This window comes from Myotis yumanensis, unplaced genomic scaffold, assembly GCF_028538775.1.
Source record: "Myotis yumanensis isolate MYYU_CA2020_CCGP unplaced genomic scaffold, mMyoYum1.0.hap1 SCAF_3, whole genome shotgun sequence".
Taxonomy (NCBI): Eukaryota; Metazoa; Chordata; class Mammalia; order Chiroptera; family Vespertilionidae; genus Myotis; species Myotis yumanensis.
Window position 1 is genome coordinate 120,959,837 of NW_027223754.1, and position 20,654 is coordinate 120,980,490.

Genomic DNA, 20,654 nt, shown 5'->3' on the forward strand with positions numbered 1-20,654 from the left:
GAGTGAGATCATGTGATATTTAAATACTTTATTTTTTATTGATTTCAGAGAGGAAGGGAGAGAGAGAGAGAGAGAGATAGAAACATCAATGATGAGAGAGAATCATTGATTGGCTACCTCCTGCACCCCCCCCCACTGGGGATTGAGCTCCCAACCCGGGCATGTGCCCTGAGCGGAAATTGAACTGTGACCTCCTGGTTCATAGGTCAGCTCTCAACCATTGAACCATGCCAGCCGACCTTGACTAAGTATATTTTAAATTAACTTTGATTATTTACTTAGCATCCATTCAAGATTATGGTTCATCTAAATCAGCGGTTCTCAACCTGTGGGTCGCGACCCCTTTGGCGGTCGAATGACCCTTTCACAGGGGTCGCCTAAGACCATCCTGCATATCAGATATTTACATTTATGATTCATAACAGTAGCAACATTACAGTTATGAAGTAGCAACGAAAATAATTTTATGGTTGGGTCACAACATGAGGAACTGTATTTAAAGGGCCAGAAGGTTGAGAACCACTGACTAAATTCAAGGTGTAACGGCGGTGTCTGTCAGGATGCTCTCATCTTCAAGTACTAGAATACCAAACGACAGTAGCTTAAACTTTAAAAACAGTTTTCACATAAGGACATATTTTTCATATAAAATTTTCAGAGATATAGGTAGTTCTAGGATTGATAGCACCAACTGCCCATTATCTTCAAGGGCCCAGCCTCTTTTCATCTTTCTGCTTTGCTTTCTTCAGTGTATGGATGATACATCTCCTCCGGATTGCAGTGTGGCTGCTGTATAGTTCAGCACCATGCTTTCACCAGCTGAGTTTCCTAGTAGTAGGAAAGGAAGTTGGGGCAAAAAGGCTTACTTTTTGAGAAGATTTCTCTTTTATTAGAAGACTAGAGGCCCGGTGCATGAATTCATGCATGGGTGGGGTCCCTCGGGGTGGCCTACGGAGATCGGTGCCCAGCCTGCGCCCCCAGCCTTGCAGCCTCAGCTCGCACCCCCAGCCTCGCAGCCCTGAAGACCCGCCTGGCACCCCGCCTTGGCCTGGTGCCGCCCCCTCACCTGCTCCACCATCCTGTCTGTAGGGACGATCGGTTAGGGCTGGGCCTCCCGCCCGGTTCCCTCAGTGCCTGGGAGCCAGGTGGCAGCCCCGCCCCCCTCTGCCATCTGCGGGGTGATTGGCAAGGTGATTGGGCACCTGCTCACACTGCCTTGGCCTGGTGCCGCCTGCTAACCTGCTCCACCATCCTGACACAATCCTGCTCTCCTCGGGGCCCATCGGGACCAGCAGCGCCTCCACTGCTGCACGCTGCCAGTACTGCGTCGCCGACCCCCGCCATGTTCCGCGTCGCCCCCTGGTGGTCAGCGCACGTCATAGTGAACGGTCAAACTCCTGGTCTCCTGGTCGAACTCCCGGTCCACGACCGCCCGAGGAGACAATTTGCATATTAGGCTTTTATTATATAGGATGAAAATCTTTCCCAGAGGCTTCCAGTAGATTTTCCTTCTGTCTTATTGGCTAGACCAAGATAACATTCCCATCCCTAGCTAGGTCATCACCAACAAAGAGAAATGGCATTGACATAATTGGCTTACAACGTTTATATTCATCTGTTGGGATAGGCATTTTGCTTCCTAATCAGAGTTGGTGTTCTTAGCAAGTTAGAAGTGGGGCTTACTATGGAGTTATTATCTATATTATAACCAGTTATTACCACTACTGTCTGTCTCTGGACAGAACCTAATTGACAACTGTGCTTTATGAAAGATAGATTTTCTTTTGTGGAAAGGAATCTGGGTGTTGCATAGTGTTTTGATGACGAGTGCTTAAGTGTTGTAATGAGGCAGTGATTGGAATTAGAGAAGAAATTAAATAATTGTTTTCTTCATTTTGAAGAGGACCTTGAAACTTTATTTCTTTGATAAGAAATAAATGTGTGAATCAGAATAGACAGACAGAATAACTAGACTAACATGTCTCATTTTTTATTTTTAGTCAGAATCTGGAGATGTGAATAGAAACACAGAACTGAAGAAACTTCGAATTTTTGGAGCTGGGCCTAAGGTCGTGGGCCTGGCAATAGGAGCAAAAGATAAAGAAGGTAAAAATCTATTGTTTGGTCATGAAAAGAAATAAGGTATAACAGTGTGGTTATAGCAAGATTCAAATGATATTTGAATTGCAGTCTGCCTTGGGATTTTCCTAAGACTTGTAAACTTACAACTTGGTTCCTAGAGAAATCTTTTTTTGTGTCAGATAATCTTAAATTTAAGGTGTGAGGAGCCATATTAGGTTGAATTTTTATAATATTTTGGGGGAGAAATTTTCCTCCTCCATGTTTTAATATGTGGCACAGAGATTTATTGTAGTTTCTAAAGGCTAGTTTATGAGAGAATGGTGAAATTAATGGTTCTCACCTGGTGATCTAAGTCTTACAACTTTTAAATTCTAAGAGAAATAGAGGATTCTCTGGCCTTTAGTATCAAAAGATAGTGGGGAGAACTTATGACTTATATTCTAACTATAATTTTGATATTTTTCTGTAAGCCGTGATATGTTATTACACTTCATTTAAATGAACTCTTTGAGGAAAGCCTGTTAATCTCAGCTTAGCATGTTTGAAACTTTTAATTAGTAAAATTACTAATACAAGGATCAAGTTCCATCTTTACCTGTAGGTATATGTCAGTTTTAAAACTCAATTTAACAAAGATTGCATTGGAGCTATTTTTAATGTGTAAGAATTTAATGAAATACTATACTCACAAATCATATTAACTATACATTTTATGATATTATTAATTAACTCATAATTCAGATTGTGGACTGAACTCTGGAGGATCACTCTCAAAAAGTTCAGTGTGATAGGACAATACATGATAATGTTTTAAGAATTAAGCATTTTGATTATCTTTTCCATTCTTTTAATTATTGTATTACCTGGCAGTGATCATAAAACTAGTCTCAAATTAGTACATATGAAGTATATGATAAATACTTCATATAGTCAGTATAGAATTAGTACTTAAGATCTCTGGAGTATGATTGCCTGGATTGGAATCCCAATCTGCCATTGACTGGCTGTGTGATTTTGGGCAAGTTATGTAATTTCTTTGTACTTCAGATTCTTTATCTTCAATGGGGGATAATAGTTTTTTACCTCATAGTGTTGTGAGATTTTAACTAATTTAAATAATTTTAAATAGTGTCTGGTCCAGAGTAAGCTCTCAACATTAGTTTTTGCTATTATTATATAACTATTTTTATTTTAAGATGAGGTCTCCCGAAGACGAAAAGTTACCAACAGGTCAGACGCATTTAACATGCAAATGAGACAACGGAAAGGAACTCTCTCTGTTAACTTTGTAAGTGTTCTGAGATGTGTCAGGAGGGAAAGGATTTACTTTTATTTAGTTTTGCACTTTTTACTTTGCTCTAGTATCTTAGCATGCCATTTAGTTAATTAATTTGGTTAGAAGACTTAATGGTGAACCTGAAGTTGCATCTTTGGTTATGTAATGCTAATCTTACTTTGTTCCATATACATAGACTATTTCCCTAAGTCGTAGACTTGTGAGTAACTAAGTAAGAGAATGAATATGAATCTGTAAGTCCTTGAGCTGTATTATAGACAGGGCTCAGTATTCATTCTCTAACAGTATTTGTTTATAGGAAGGATGACATGGTATATTTTATTTCTATAAATTGACTTTCAAGTACCCTAGATATGTAGTCTTTTTTTTCTTTATTCTAATAACTTAATATGCTCTTATTAATTTTTCCATAGAAGCTCTGAGGAAATTTATGACATTTTATGAAAAGCTATTTAAGAACAATTATTTAAATATTCAGGATTTACGTTGTATTTGCTTTTTATTAGTATACATTATTTTGTTTCAATTAAGGAGTTTCTGGTAAAAATTTAATGTTACTTATTATGGAAAATAGACTTTTATTTTACTTCGTTTTTTAACAGGTTGATCTCTATGTTTGTATGTTTTGTGGTCGGGGAAATAATGAAGATAAATTGCTTTTGTGTGATGGATGTGATGACAGCTATCATACATTTTGTTTAATTCCCCCACTACCTGATGTGCCCAAAGGAGATTGGAGGTGTCCTAAATGCGTTGCTGAGGTACAATTTACAGATTCTTTTTAAGCTAACAACAATAACACATGCATACACACATATAGTAAACACATTCCCAAAAGCTTCTTCCATTCTGTTTTTGTTCTTTACTGTTTAAAATCACCAGAATTTTTAAAGAGAGATATTGAATGGAACTGTAAAAATTGTATTGTGACAGCTTGCTTTTCAAAGTTTTTTTTCTGACTATGGTTCAACAGTTCTGTTTATTGCTGCAGATGAATGAAACTTTTGCTCAGAATTTTCATATTCCTAGAAAACTATAAAAATAAAGGCTGTAGGTTATTTTGTTTTCTTTTTTATTTTATTTTGTGTGTTTTTTTATTTTAATCTTTATTGTTGAAAGTATTACATAGGTCCCCTTTTTCCCTCATTGACCCCTTCTAGTCTGCCCCCATCCCTCACCCAAGGCCTTCACCACCCTATTATCTGTGTCCATGGGTTATACATATATGCATACAAGTTCTTTGATTGACCTCTTCCCACCCACTCACCCACCCACTCTGAGATTCCACAGTCTATTCCAGTGATGGCGAACCTATGACACGCGTGTCAGAGGTGACACGCGAACTCATTTTTTTGGTTGATTTTTCTGTTAAATGGCATTTAAATATATAAAATAAATATCAAAAATATAAGTCTTTGTTTTACTGTGGTTGCAAATATAAAAAAATTTCTATATGTGACACAGCACCAGAGTTAAGTTAGGGTTTTTCAAAATGCTGACACGCCGAGCTCAAAAGGTTCGCCATCACTGGTCTATTCCATGCTTCTATGTCTCTGGATCTATTTTGTTCAGTTTATTTTGTTCATTAGATTCCACATATGAGTGAGATTATGTGATACTTGTCTTTCTCTGACTGGCTTATTTTGCTTAGCATAATACTCTATTTTTCTTTTTATTTATTTTTTTAAATAAATATTTTTTCATTGATTTCAGAGAGGAAGGGAGAGGGAGAAAGAGATAGAAACATCACTGATGAGACAAAATCATTGATTGGCTGCCTCTTGCACGCCCCCTACTGGGGATCGAGCCCACAACCCGGGCATGTGCCCTTGACTGGAATCAAGCCTAGGACTCTTCAGTCTACAGGCCGATGCTCTGTCCAATGAGCCAAACCAGCTAAGGATATTTTTCTTTTTTTAATTAAAAAACAACAACACACCAGACATGAAACTCTAAAACTTAGATATTATGCATTCAGTTTTCATGCTACCAAATAAACTGTTAGCTTGTTTAAATTTTGATTTGATTGTATAAATTATTCATATTGGAAGATTATATTGATGTCATTGTCATGAAATGCTTAGTCTGTTTACTTATTTTAACAAAATATGATAGCATATTGAAGGAAAGGAATTGGCTGGGTGTATCTAGATGTATTCAGAGGTCTTTTATGGCCTTTGAATTATTACTTTTTCATCTCAAATAGGTTAGATGGTTCAGAAGCAGTTCTACGCTGAGTATTTGTGTGAAGATATTTGTAATGGTGATTGATAGTTGAAAAAAACATTCTAGCTAGATATTCTAGCAATCTAGTGGATATACCTTTATCCATCATCTCTCCTTCCTCCATGAACATTTATATTCTCTACAGCTAGATGCAGTAATATACTGATAATGATAGGCATCCCTAGGCTTGATGCAAATGAGTAGTCCTATTGGTGTTTGTCATAGTGCCAGAGCTTAATGTCAACTCCAAAGTTTAAATGTGTCTTATTACCACTTTCCACTGGAAGACTGCGAAAAGTGCAGGTGAGGTTCTATCTAGAACATTATCTCCTAATTCCATATTGAAAGTAATTAACACTTGTTTTGTTTTGGTTGATTGGATTAGCTTTACCTAGGGAAATATGATCAAAGAAGGTAGTATCTGAGAACCATAATACTTTGTTCAGTTCTGTTTCAGTGAGTTAATCTTAGATATTTTTTTCTTCCCAGGAATGTAATAAACCTCGAGAAGCCTTTGGATTTGAACAGGCTGTACGAGAGTATACACTTCAGAGCTTTGGAGAGATGGCAGATAATTTTAAGTCTGACTATTTCAATATGCCAGTCCATGTGAGTATATTTTGTCAGTTGGGAAGGTATGAAGTCCAAAGCTTTTGGTTTGCTTTCTAGTTATGTTATTTTGTAGAAAACAGGGACAGCATGTAAAAGATGATAGACCACCACATCTAAAGACTAGGGGCCTGGCATCTGTTTCAGTTTCTTTCACTCACTAATGTGGCAGTGTGCACTCACCTGTTAAGAAAAATACTTTGATCTTCAAATGGTTTACTAGCCCTCTGTGAGTAATCCTTATAGAAAAGCATGAAGTATGTGGTAGTTGCTGCTTTTGTTTAGTTATTTGTAATATAAGCTTTGCTTCTTTTCCTAGGGAATCTTGGGCTTTTAAAAAAAATGTTATAATTGATTTTTAGAGAGAGAGGAAGGGAGAGGGATAGAGATAGAAACATCAATGCTGCCTCCTTGCATGAGCCCTTCCCTAACCACCCCCCCCCCCGGGGATCGAGACTGAAACCCAGGCCTGTACCCTGACTGGGAATTGAACTGTGACCTCTTGGTTCCTGAGTTGATGCTCAACCAATGAGCCACATTGGCCAGGTGGGATCTTGGGCTTTTAAAAATCCCTATAAAAAAAAATTTGCCAAAGCTCTTAAAATTAAGCCTTGATTTTTGTGTTTCCTTTTTCTTCTTTGATGACCTAGGTCTTTAGTCTTTTTAGTTAGGAAGCAGCTTGCAAAAAAAGGCAGTTCGAGTTCACTATGTTTTTCTGGACATTTAAGTTGTCTTTTGTTTTTCCCTATCCTCAGTGGAAAAGATTAGGACCTAGTGTTTTTAGCTCTGGGACAGAATAAGGTTTTCTATTTTATCATGGGTTTGTGTTAAACTTGACCTGTGTATTAATGTTATAGTGGATTCTGGTTATAGCGAGTTAGTAATATATGATCTTTGTTTTCCTTGTGTAGATGGTTCCAACAGAACTAGTAGAAAAGGAATTTTGGCGGCTGGTGAGCAGCATTGAAGAAGATGTTATTGTAGAGTATGGAGCTGATATTTCCTCAAAAGACTTTGGAAGTGGATTTCCTGTAAAGGATGGTCGGAGAAAGATGCTGCCAGAAGAAGAGGTGCATAGCAGATAGTAGTCTAAATTTCTCCTCACCCCTAGCTGATTAGTTCTTTGCATAGTAGAAAACTAGCTTTCTCATTAGTCATAAGGGACCATGTTTGTTTAAAATATTAAATATGTAAGATTTGGACAATATACTCTTCAGTTAAAAAAAATTCAAAGTACCTTTAAATATTAATTAACTTTGCATTTCAAAACCAATTTAAATGCATGGGTTTGGATTTATCCCCTGGGTCTCATAGTGCTCATGCCAGAGCAAATCTGTGGCCTTCAACCATGACCTGACCTTTGCCCGTAGGCTGCTTCTACACAGTAGAAGAAATAAAAATAAAAACCAATTCAACTAGTTTAAAACTTCAACCTCATTTAAATAATTTTACCTTTCTGTTTGAAAATCTAGATGGTGATTTAAGATTTAAAAAAATATATATTTCATAGATAGGTCTGCAATTTAGTTTCCTTCAACACCTGAGGAGATAGGATTTCAAATATGCATTTAAATTATAACATAATAAAGTCCCATCACATAGGAGATGACCTCTATGTAGAAAGCTGAATTAAGATGATCATTTATTTCCTTTTCTCTCTACTTTTGTCCTTGTCACTTTCCCTCTATAATTGGCAGTAAGTAGTTTTATCTCCTATTACAAGAGTTATACAGAGTTTTTTTTTTTTAAGTTACATCGTGCAGAAGGATTTACAATGAAAAGTGTAGTTACTTCAGCTCTTTCTCTGTGTTTAAAATATATTTTTATTGATTTCATAGAGGAAGGGAGAGGGAGAAAGAGATAGAAATGTCAATGATGAAAGAGAATCATTGATCAGCTGCCTCCTGCATGCGTGCGCGCCCCGCCCCCCATGGGATCGAGCCCACAACCCGAGCATGTGCCCTGACCGGGAATAGAACCGTGACCTCCTGGTTCATAGGATGAAGCTCAACCACTTAGCCATGACAGGCCACTTCAGCTCTCTTAAAACTATTTACATGGTATATCTTTTATTTCTTTTAAGCCATCTTTCTTGTAGCCAGCATGTGATTGGATCTTGAAATCTAGTCTGACGTGGTCTTTTTATTGTGGAGTGTTTAGTCCATTTTACATTTAATGTAATTATTGACATGGTTTATTTTTTTTATTATTTTTTTCACTTTATATTTTTTTCTTTATTGATTAAGGTATTACATATGTGTCCTTATTCCCCCACTACCCCCCAAACCTCCCTCGCTCATGCTCTCACCCTCCTAGTGTCTGTGTCCATTGGTTATGCTTATATGCATGAATACAAGTCCTTTGGATGATCTCTCCCCCTTCCCCCTACCCTCCCCTGCCTTCCCTCTGAGGTTTGATGGTCTGATAGATGCCTCTCTGACTCTGGATCTGTTTTTGTGCATCAGTTTATGTTCATTATATTCCACAAATGAGTGACATCATGTGATATTTATCTTTCTCTGACTGGCTTAGTTTGCTTAGCATAGTGCTCTCTAGGTCCATCCATGCTATTGCAGATGGTAGGAATTCCTTCCTTTTTACAGCAGCATAGTATTCCATTGTATAGATGTACCACCATTTTTTAATACATTCATCTGCTGATGGGCACTTAGGCTGTTTCCAAATCTTAGCTATTGTCAATTGTGCTGCTATGAACATAGGGGTGCATATATCCTTTCTGATTGGTGTTTCTGTTTTCTTGGGATATATTCCTAGAAGTGGGATCACTGGGTCAAATGGGAGTTTCATTTTTAGTTTTTTGAGGAAACTCCATACTGTTCTCCACAGTGGCTGTATCAGTCTGCATTCCCATCAGCAGTACACGAGTGTTCCTTTTTCTCCGCATCCTCGCCAGCACTTGTCCTTTGTTGATTTGTTGATGATAGCCATTCTGACAGGTGTGAGATGGTACCTCATTGTCGTTTTGATTTGCATCTCTCAGATGATTAGTGACTTCAAGCACGTTTCCATATGTCTCTTGGCCTTCTGTATGTCCTCTTTTGAAAAGTGTCTGTTTAGGTCCTTTGCCCATTTTTTGACTGGATTGTTTATCTTCCTTTTGTTAAGTTGTATGAGTTCCCTGAAAATGTATGTATGACATGAAACCCTTATCAGAGATAACATTGGCAAATATGTTCTCCCATGCAGTGGGCTTTCTTGTTGTTTTGGACATGGTTTATTTATGGTCTGCCATCTTGCTTCTTTCTATGTCTGCTGTCTTTTTGTTCCTGTTTCTCCTTTATGATTTTTTTTTTTGTGTGTGTGTTGAGCAGATATTTTTCATAATACCATTTTAATTCCTTTGGGGGTTTTTTTTGGCTATATATTTTGAGTTACTGATTCTAAGAATTACAATATGTAGCTTTTTTTTTTCCTTTTTAAACTTTGACACTGTACATCTTTAACTTATCACAACCTACTTCATGTTCATATTGACTTAATTCTGATAAATATAGCAACTTTGAAACAGTGTCTCTTCATTTCCTGCTCTCTTTTGTGTGTTGTATATTGTATGTACATAGTGTATAAACACAACACAGCAATATAATTATTGCTTTAAACAACCTTTTTTTTTTAAAGTAAGAGAATAAATACACTTCTTTACATATCTACTGAGATATTTACTATTTCTGGTTCTCTTCATTCATTCATTCATTCATTCATTTTTTTAAAAAGACTTTTTTATTGATTTTTTTAGAGAGAGAGAGAGAGAAACATCAATCAGATGCCTCTTGCACATTCCCCTGTTGAGGATTGAGCCCGCAACTTAAGCATGTGCCCAGACCAGGAATCAAACCAGCAACTTTTCTGTGCATGGGACGATGCCCAACTAACTGAGCCACACCAGCCAGGACTCTTCATTCTTGTAGATCAAAGTTACTATTTGGAGTCATTTGCTTCTAGCCTGGAGGACTACATTTATTTATAGTGCAGGTCTGCTAGCAATGAATTCTTGTAGTCTTTGCTTATCTGGGAATGTCTTTATTGAGTCTTCTTTTGTTTTTCAAGAGCAAATGCTTTTCAATTTGTTTTTGCCTTTGGTCAATTTCTAGTGCTTTGAAATGGTTATTTTGACAATTTTCTCCAAATTTATCCTTATTTTCTGTGAAGAGGAATTGGGCCAACCTTTTCTGAAAGTCTTTTACAATTAAAAAGTTTCCCTCCCACCCAAATTTACAATTTGACAGAGGAAGATTCTATTTCATCTTCTAGTATATCCTTCCAGATATAGTATATCTATACAAGCAGTTATATATCATGCATACATAATTACACATTCCTTTAAAACAGAACTGGGAGTATACTACTTACAAGATTCTGTACCGGGTAAGAAGTCTGTTTTTGTGTTGAAGGTTAGAATAAGAGAACCCATTTATCACAAAAGGATTGTAAGGACTTATTAGAAAAATTTGTATAAAATCTTCAGATTTTTTATACTTATATTTTATGTCAGTTTGTTACTCTCTTCTGAAAGTGACTCTACTAGAATAATAGATAACTAGTATTTCACCAGGAATTGTACATTTGTGTTAAACTTCTGTATGAGTTAGCCTTTTGATATCTAATAGCATGCGTCCCTGGTGTCATAGCTTAGTGGAAAAATACTTTTGAAGTTAATACATTTGTCTTATGAATACAGTGTGTTCTGTAAACATGGCTTCTGAGGAATAAAGATAGCATAGAACTTAAAACCTTGGGAATATTGTTTTCTTCTTATCCTCATTCCATATTAAATCATTGAATCCTGTTAATTCATTTTTCATTATTTTTTATAGGATTGGCCTCTTTTCATTCCCACTACCATCCTTGTCTCGGTCATATCACATCATGTTGGGATGGTTGCCATGGTCTTACATAATGACCACTCGTGTTGGGGGTTCCCAAGACCATCTCCAGGTTCAGTGATTTTCTAGGAAGACTCATGGCTATGATTTTTTACAGTGAAAGGGGTACAAAGTATAATCAGTAAAGGGAAAAGATGTGTGGTCAAAGTCCAGAGAAAACCCAGGTATAAGCTTTCAAGAGTCCTCTCTTAATGGAGTCATTCACTTACGCACTTAGTTACTTCAGTATCGGATTGACAAGGAGTGAAGTATTGCCCACCAGGAAGCTCATTCGAGAGTCAGTGCTTAAGGTTTTTATTGGGGGCTGCGAACTAAGCACCTCTGCCTAACACACCCCAAAATTCCAGAATCCTGGAAGGAAAGCAAGTGTGTATAAACCACGTTGTACTGTCTAGGCTCTGTGAGTCACTCCATCAGTGTAGGGCAGTGATCGGCAAACTGTAACTCGCGAGCCATATGCGGCTCTTTGGCCCCTTGAGTGTGGCTCTTCCACAAAATACCATGTACAGGCACGCACGTACAGTGCGATTGAAACTTCATGGCCCATGCGCAGAAGTCGGTATTTTGTGGAAGAGCCACACTCAAGGGGCCAAAGAGCCGCATGTGGCTCGCGAGCTGCAGTTTGCCGACCACTGGTGTAGGGGAACTATTTACCATACAAGTTTTCAGATGCCGACCAAGGGCCAACCTTTAAGCAAACCCTTTGAAGGAAAGCAGTTGTAGGCTTGCTATGTTAACTTTTTTGATTACTGCTTCTTTCTGCAGTCTTTTTCATGTTTTAATTTTACTTAAAATTTTAAGATTTTGATATCTTTGGGAATTGATTATCTAAATCTGTCTACTTTTGTTTATATTGAAATTTTCTATAATCAAAAGTTTAAAAATGTTTAAAATGCATTGTTCCCCCTTTTGAATGTAAGATTAAATTCCAGGGTTCTTAGTTTGAAACTTAAGACTAAAGATCCAATCTTTTTTCTAAGTCTTATTTCCTGTATTACTGAGTATCAATATTCTACTGCCCTTTCATCAGCCAGACCAGTATATTTTGTCTACCTTCAAATCTTACCTATCCTTTCAAGTTCTACTCAGGTTTTTCATTTTCCATGAATTTTTCTTAACAATCCAAACCCACGATGATAGTATTCTGTTGTCCTCTGAAGAACTATAGAATTTACTCTCTTGTCTGTATTTGGAGTTTAATATATGTTGCCTTGTCTTGGAACTTTTGTATGTAGGCCTTGTCTCTTCAACTAGATTCATTATTTTTTCAGCCAACCAGCTAATCAACCAACTAAAAACATATTGAATAGTATTTTGGAAAGTCTCTCTCTCTCTCTCTCTCTCTCTCTCTCTCTCTTTTTAAAGCATTTTGAGGGTAAGAATCATATCTCTTTATTATTTTTTATTGGAATTCTAGTTAAACCTATGTTGAATTTTCTTATTTTATCCTCTCTGATTCTTTTTTTTAAAAAAATAAGAATTTATTGATTTTAGAGAGAGAGGAAGAGAGAAGGAGAAACATTTAGCGAAACATCTTTTTGTTGCCTCCTGCAGTGCTCCCTACTGGGGCTCGAGCCCCTTTGCCCCCCATGTGCCATGACCGGCTATCACATCGGTGACCTTTTGGTGCATGGGACAATGCTCAACCAACTGAGCCACACTGACCAGGGCTTCTCTGACTCTTACACTTTTATAGTTTTCATATCTATGTGCTGCATTATGGATGAAATCCTCAAATCTATCTAGTTTACAGATTTTCTCTTCAGCTTTGTCATTAGCTGTTTAACTTCTTACATTGAGGGTTTTATTTTTAAAGCCCGGAATTATAGAAAGTCTCAAATGTATAAAAGTAAATGTAATACACTTCCGTCCTTCCATCCAGGTTCAGCAGTTATCAACCTTCCAGTGGAAGGCAATTGGATTCTGTTATCTGTTTCTATATTCGATTATTGCGATATCACATATCATATATCCTCTGGAAAACACACTACATTCCTTTTAGAATGATAGTGAAAAAGGCAAATAACATCTTAGAATTATTATGAAAATAGTTTGAGTTTATGGATCCCCTGAAATAGTTTTGGGCTCCCTAGACCCTGCTTTGAGAACTGTTCTCCACTAGCATAAGAACTTTTAAGTCTTTACCTCATATGGCTTTAGGGTGGGTGTTTGAAACTCAGTGCCTAGTGCTTATATTCAGTTAGAAACTTCTATGAAAAGTCAGGTTACTGTTTTTTTTCATTCTGGCTTTGCTTCCTTTCTTTATTTCTGGAAAGTAGAAATTCTTTTTTTCTATTGAATTCATCTATGAAACAAATGTTTTGTTATAATTTATCTAATAATAAGGATTTATCAAATTCAGGGTTATGTATCTCATTATGTCCTCAATATCTGGTACCATTCTAAAAATGTAGTGGTAGACTACATTTTGGGATGTTATGCTACTTGGGGATAAAATAGTGACCTATTAAAATTAGTCTCACACTATTTTCTGGTAAGTTGGAGGGAGTAATAAAAAGCCTTGTTTATTTTCTTAAGAATGAACCAGAGGTATCTGAAATAATTAAAAGGAAATCTAAATACCACCTAGAGAGGAGATAGGATTAAATATTTAGGTATATCAGTTACATGTATGAGAGAGCAAAAAGCACAGATTCTGTGGAGGAGCTTACTGTAAATATAAAAGTTTTACTTTCTTTTTTGAATACTAGTACTCCCTTGAGATTTCTGTTGGCCACTGGTCATCTCTGATCTCTCATTTACATTTTTTTTTTTATAGGAATACGCACTTTCTGGTTGGAACTTGAATAACATGCCTGTCCTAGAGCAGTCTGTTCTTGCACATATTAATGTAGACATCTCAGGTATGAAAGTACCATGGCTCTATGTGGGAATGTGTTTCTCTTCTTTTTGCTGGCACATTGAAGATCACTGGAGTTATTCCATCAATTATTTGCATTGGTATGTATAATCTTTGTTAACAGCATTCATACTTGGTAACCTTTTGAAGGTTTACTAATCTTAGATTATATTATTATGGAGAGCTGAACTTAAAAGTATTTTTTATCAAAGTAGCGTCATAGCCCAGTTCGTTGGGCTTTCATCCTATGCGTTGAAGATTGCCAGTTCGATATCTGGTCAGGGCACATGCCTGGGTTGTGGGCTCGATCCCAGGTAGGGGGCGTGCAGGAAGCATCCAATCAATGTGTCTCTGTCTGTCCCTCTCTTTCTAAAAGAAAAATCAATAAAAAAAATATTTTTTTAAAGTAGGATAATATATTAAAGAGAGAAATACTGTGGTCTAAGGATACAGCATCTTAGACACCTTCCCTTTTCAAGTATGTGCATGCCCAGGAGCTTAGAGTTTTAGACCAAATGATACTTGTTTGGTATACATGAAAATTACTTTGGCATATCTGTTGATATGCAAGGGAGGATGGTCAAAGTTTATATACTTAAGATCTGATTAAACTTCTGTATTTGAAAATTTCAAGTGTTTTTTTCCTTTTTATATGACATTTTCCCTAGACATGCCTGAGTTACATATATATTCATTAAATTATTTTGTTGAATTTTTTGGTATCTTACCAACAGCTTACTTAGTTCCTTGTCCAGTATTATCTTAACTAAATGATATTTTTCTCTTCATATCCAAACTACTACTTAGATTACACTTGCAATGGAAAACTCTAGTGGTTTTCATGCTCTACTTTATCATTATGCTGTGTAATGTGATAGCTGCTAGCCACATGTGGCTGTTTAAATTAATTAAGATTAAGTAAAATAGCTGTGGCCAGTGTTGCTAAAGGGTTAGCATTGGCCTATGCACCGTTGGTCAAGGGCACTTGGGTTTTGGGTTCCCTCCCTGCTCCCCGGTTGGGATGGGTTGGGGTGCATGTGGGAGGCAACTGGTTGATGTGTCTCCCATATTGATGTTTCTCTTTCTTTCTCTATCCTTCTCTTTCACTGTCTCTAAAAAAAGCAATGGAAAAAATATCTTTTGGTGAGAATTAACAAACAAACAAAAAAGATTAAGTAAAATAAAAAATTTACTTCCTTAATTGCACTAACCACATTTCAGGTGCTTTATAGTCACATGTGACTAGGGACCCCTGTATTGGCCAGTACAGATATAGAACGTTTTCATTATCATAGTAAGTTCTATTAGAGATGGCACTGTAAATTGTATTGGGATTAAGAAATTGAGCTATTCTATAAATAGCATGAGTACTCTTAGAAAATTAAATCCATTTCCTGAGAGTACAACTTGGTATTATAAATGAACTCTAGTGCACTAAAGTCTAGTACATTAATGATGGCAAGTTTTCGGTCCTTAAGATTTATAGATAGAAGGTTTCAACAATTTCTAGCCTTGTCTTATTTCCTTGGATAGTAAAGTTGAACTCAGTGAAGTTATGTAGAGGTATTCTAGAAAGCATTGACTTTTACTTTCATCATTATGCTAATAATTAGAATGTTCAGTGGACCTGTGAATTGAGATATGTCAGTATCCTCACATAGCATCTTTCCTGTTTGAAGATACTATTTACTGATGCACCTTAAAGAGTTCATATGTTTTGGAAACACTTTTTTTAAACAGTGATAAGTGTGTATCTATTATGAACAATAGTACAGGTTTATGAGATGGTTGCCAGGATTCATGGCTTATAGTCTGTGGCCATAAAATAAGACAGTTAATTATAATTTAGTGGATTTGAATCAGAGAACTTGGCCTCATTGGCACCATGCTCTACCTGGCTAAACAGTTAATTTCTTTTGCTAGGGGGGAGCCAAAGACATGGTATGGTGTACCATCTCATGCTGCAGAACAACTGGAGGAGGTGATGAGGGAGCTGGCTCCTGAGTTATTTGAATCTCAGCCTGATCTCCTACATCAGTTAGTCACCATCATGAACCCCAATGTATTAATGGAGCATGGTGTACCTGTGAGTCTTTTTGTGTCTCCCTTTAGTATTTTAAATTTAAAGTTATTTTAGCTTTTGATCAGTAGAGTTGCAGTGCTTTGTTTTATAACTGGAAGTAAAAGGTCATGTCATCCTCTGTTTAAATTAGAATTTGTACTCTGAAGGGACCAACATCTATTAGATTGAGAAAAGGATGTTTTAAAGTATTAATTATGCTTTATGTATAGCTATTTATTAAAATAGCTTTCTGTTCTCAGTAAACAATTGTATCCTGGTTTTAGCAAAAATCTTACATTCTTTACTAGAGGCCCAGTGCATGAAATTCGTGCACGGGTAGGGTCCCTAGGCCTGGCCAGCAATCAGGGCCAATCGGGGCCTTCTGGCTGCCGGCCAGGGCCTCCCTTCATTTTGCGCCATCTCCTGGTGGTCAGCACACATCATAGTGAGCAATAGAACTCCTGGTCTCCTGGTCAAACTCCTGCGGGGACACTTTGCATATTAGCCTTTTATCCTATATAATAAAAGGGTAATATGCAAATTGACCCATAACAGTGAACGACCAGGAACCACCAGTCACTATGATGTGCACTCACCACAAGGGGGCAGACACTCAATGCAAGATCTGCCCCCTGGTGGTCAGTGTGCTTCCACAAGGGGAGCGCTGCTCAGCCAGAAGCTGGCTCATGGCTGGCCAGTACAGCAGCAGTGGCGGGAGCTTCTCCTGCCTCCACAACAGTGCTAAGGATGTCCGACTAAGGGCTCGGGCCTAAGCCAGCAGGTGGACATCCCCCGAGGGCTCCCGGGCTGCCAGAGGGATGTCTGACTGCCAGCTTAGGCCCGATCCCCCCAGGGAGCCTTCATTCGGACATCCCCCGAGGGGTCACAGTCTGGGCTGAGGGGATCCCCCACCCCTGAGTGCATGAACTTTCGTGCATCGGGCCTCTAGTATATATAGATTATCCCTATTTAACCAAAGTTTAAATATTTTAAGTGGTAGTTCTAGTAACTAATGCTTATTCTTTTGGATATCATATTTCATATAAAGATTTCACAGCTTTGTTTTCTACATGCTATGATAAACACAATATCTTTTCTGTTTTTCAACTTAGTTTTGAAAATTATTATTAAATTTAAGCTACTAGCACCTGATAAAGTATAAATTTGATAAGTTTGTTATATTCAGTCAAATATTCATCAAACCTTAATGAGACTAGATTAGTGGGAGTGTTACTTTGTCCTTATGAGTGAATTTATATTAGAATCTGGGGCTTTTAAAAAGATAACATAGTATTACAAAATGAAGTGAGATTTAGAAAAACTGATTTTGGGGATATCTCCATATTTATATGAGATAATCAGTTAGACCAGTTCCAAAAAATTATCCAAGAGTAGGAGGAAGTTCTATCCTTTACCTCTATTTACAACACAAGAATAAAAGGAATTAAGTCCTCTTAAATGTAAAATTTTATCAAGTTACTAGAAACTAGTAGCTTAGTGAGAATAACATTTTCTCTTTGAGAATTTCTTTTGGCTGCTAATTTTTGTCATGAATTATTATAATTTTGTTATTAGTGACTGCTAGTACTTTAAGAAGGTGGAATTCTGGCTGCTTCTTAAACCTGATACTGTTTTCTAGTGTGTGTAGGTTAATTCTTTATTGTTTTCAATTTTAGAAAATGCTTCTGAAACTGACTAATCAAATCTGTCTCCCTTTTTTGTTGTTTTTATTTTGGTTTGTATCACTATTTTGAATTTGCATTTAGGTGTACAGGACCAATCAGTGTGCTGGAGAGTTTGTTGTGACGTTTCCTCGTGCCTATCATTCTGGATTTAATCAGGGCTACAACTTCGCTGAAGCTGTGAACTTCTGTACTGCTGACTGGGTCTGTTCTATAGCAAGTAGCTGTTGTACGTCTACTAACATCCCTGGAAAATGCATCTAGTTGCCATATTTCCTTAGGTGGGGAGGGGAGGGTTCATGAATATTTCAGTAGAGACTGGAGTGGCTGTGGTAATTTAGAAAGTTCAGTTAGAGTTTCCATTATGGTTTTTGGAAAATTTTCCAAATTTTCCATTTGGAAGATTTCATAGTTCTTATTTATTCATTATTTTCCCCATTCTGTTTTAATTTTAAATTGTAGTTTATATTTTCTGAATTTCTCTTTTCTGAGAGAATATGGTTCCTTAAGTCTTTGCTTTCTCTGAGCACTTTGGGATTTTATAAAGATGACCAGATCTTCTTAAGAATTCTACCATATTTTCAAATATCTAATTCTATGCTTTTATTTTTAAATATCCCTTTATTATTTTCTTCTGGTGGACAATTTGGTGTTTTATTCTTCCTGCCATTTAATGTTTCTTTATTCCCTTTCCTAAAAAATTATTTTAAAGAGTAACTGTAATGTTGAGATCTCTATGGACTGAACTTCATTGTAAATGATAATGCCAGTAATTGCTATTTTGTTTTTGTACAAGGTAATATAAAAAATATTCAGTTATAATTATGTCATGTTTGTTGGGGAAAGACTCCAAATTTATAATACAGTCTTGGACTTTGATTTTCTTAGTGATGTTATTTTTCTATCACCTCTCAACATTTTGAAGGATATTCTTTAGTAATATTGGATCTTATACTTTTCTGTGGATACCTTAATTTATTAAATTTCATGATTAATCATTTTTGTTTTCTTGGCTAGAGAATGAAATGATATAATGAACAATCTTATTTGATCTAATAATTTTAAAATTCTTTCTTATTAGGCTTAGGAAGCAGTAAGAACAAGACCAAATTTAGGACTTTGCCTTGGGTTTGAGCTCTACTTAAAAAATTAGCTAATACTTATTAACTGTTTATGATTTACTTGCTCCTTGGTTAGGTGTAGGGTGGGCAGTGGAGATGATTCAGAGATTAGTTAGAGATGGTTTCTGCCTTTAATTTGCTTTAAAAAATGTTTTTATTGATTTTAGGTGGGGGGAGGGGGGGAGAGAGAGAGAGAGAGGAAGGAAGAGATAGAAACACCCAGGAGAGAGAAATATCATTGATCGGCTGCCTCCTGCAAGCCCCCTACTAGGGATTGAACCGTGACCTCCTGGTTCATGGGTTGACTCTTAACCACTGGGCCACACTGGCTGGGTTAATTTGCTTACTTTTATTGTTATTTGGCCTTGAGCAGCTTTTTAAATTTCATTGGACCTATGTATGTAAAGATACTAAAATTTACTTAATAAAATCACACATGTGAAATGATATACGTGAAAGCTCTTGATACTCTTTAGAAGAAGGCTGTGATATAAATGTTCAAATGGAGTTTGTTATTCTGTGTTCTTTATAATAAAAAAGAGGATCTGGAGGGTAAATAGTGGTTCTGTTCTGGAATATGCTATAAGCAAGTAATGTAATTTAAGAATCTTGTCTTGTTTTCAGTTGCCCATTGGGCGTCAGTGTGTCAATCATTACCGACGGCTAAGGCGCCATTGTGTCTTTTCACACGAGGAACTCATTTTCAAAATGGCAGCAGATCCAGAATGCTTAGATGTGGGGCTGGCTGCAATGGTGTGCAAAGAATTGACTCTGATGACTGAAGAAGAGACACGATTAAGAGAGTCTGTTGTACAAATGGTGAGCACATGTCCGGTACTTGATATTGTTTATGAAATAGAAAAAAATTGAACCTATAAAAAAGTATCGTTGCTGATCAAGTTCATCCTATCATGTTGATGGCGTATCCCAATGGAGATGGCTTCTTCCAACAAGACAATGCACCATGCCACGGTACTCGTATTGTGCAGGAGTGGTTTCAAGAACATGAGGGAGACTTTACCTTGCTTAGGTGGCCCCCACAATCACCAGATCTCAATCCAATTGAGCATTTGTGGGACGAAATTAAAAGAGCCATCAGGCAGCTGGTTCCACAACCATCAAATCTCACAGGACTGGACAGTGCTATTCATCAGGCATGGTGTCAGATTCCTTGCATCACCTTTCAACATCTCGTGGAGTCAATGCCAAGAAGAATTGCCGCAGTATTGAAGGCAAAAGGTGGCCCAACGAAGTATTGATGGGGTGGTCATAATAATCTGGCCACTCATTGTGTGTGTGTATCCCATGTTCAAAGGCTGTTAAATCGCATTGTTTACCCATATCTTCAGAAAAAAATCACTTCTGTCGTAGTAAACAACCTGCTTCCCTATTTATAATGTTCTGGCCCTCTAGCAACTTCAGCACGAAATTATAGCTAATTTGCCTGCAAATGTCAGGTGGTCTTAATCATCTGGCCACTCAGTACATATTAAATGGAAGTCTTTGTAAAATGCTACTTTAAATGTTTTTATTTTCTTAAACTACATGCTGATTAACTTTCTTTTCTTTTTTCTTTTTCTTTTTTATTGATATTAGAGAGAGAAGGGGAGAGAGAGAAAAACATCTCCTATCGATTGGTTGCCTCCTGTACATTTCCTCGGCTGGGAATCGAACCCACAATCTTGTGGTGCATGGGACACACTCTAGCCAACTGAGTCACACCGGCCAGGGTGATTAACTTTCTTTTTGCTATCTTTCTGAAGTAGATTACATTTGATTTGCACAGTTTAAGTAATTTTATACTTCTTTAT

At 37.0% G+C, this 20,654-nt stretch overlaps 1 protein-coding gene across 3 annotated transcripts in view; it reads left to right on the top strand.

Annotated features, from left to right (window-relative positions):
- Positions 1-20,654, top strand: part of KDM5A (lysine demethylase 5A) — a 107,241-nt gene that overhangs the window by 31,865 nt on the left and 54,722 nt on the right. For all 3 annotated transcript variants that reach the window (XM_070409511.1, XM_070409509.1, XM_070409510.1), the window contains 9 exons: positions 2,001-2,106; positions 3,279-3,370; positions 3,982-4,140; positions 6,095-6,214; positions 7,126-7,284; positions 13,898-14,079; positions 15,902-16,064; positions 17,807-17,926; positions 19,468-19,662. In XM_070409511.1, coding sequence (XP_070265612.1) covers positions 2,001-2,106; positions 3,279-3,370; positions 3,982-4,140; positions 6,095-6,214; positions 7,126-7,284; positions 13,898-14,079; positions 15,902-16,064; positions 17,807-17,926; positions 19,468-19,662 — 1,296 coding nt within the window. The remainder of the gene's footprint in view (positions 1-2,000; positions 2,107-3,278; positions 3,371-3,981; positions 4,141-6,094; positions 6,215-7,125; positions 7,285-13,897; positions 14,080-15,901; positions 16,065-17,806; positions 17,927-19,467; positions 19,663-20,654) is intronic.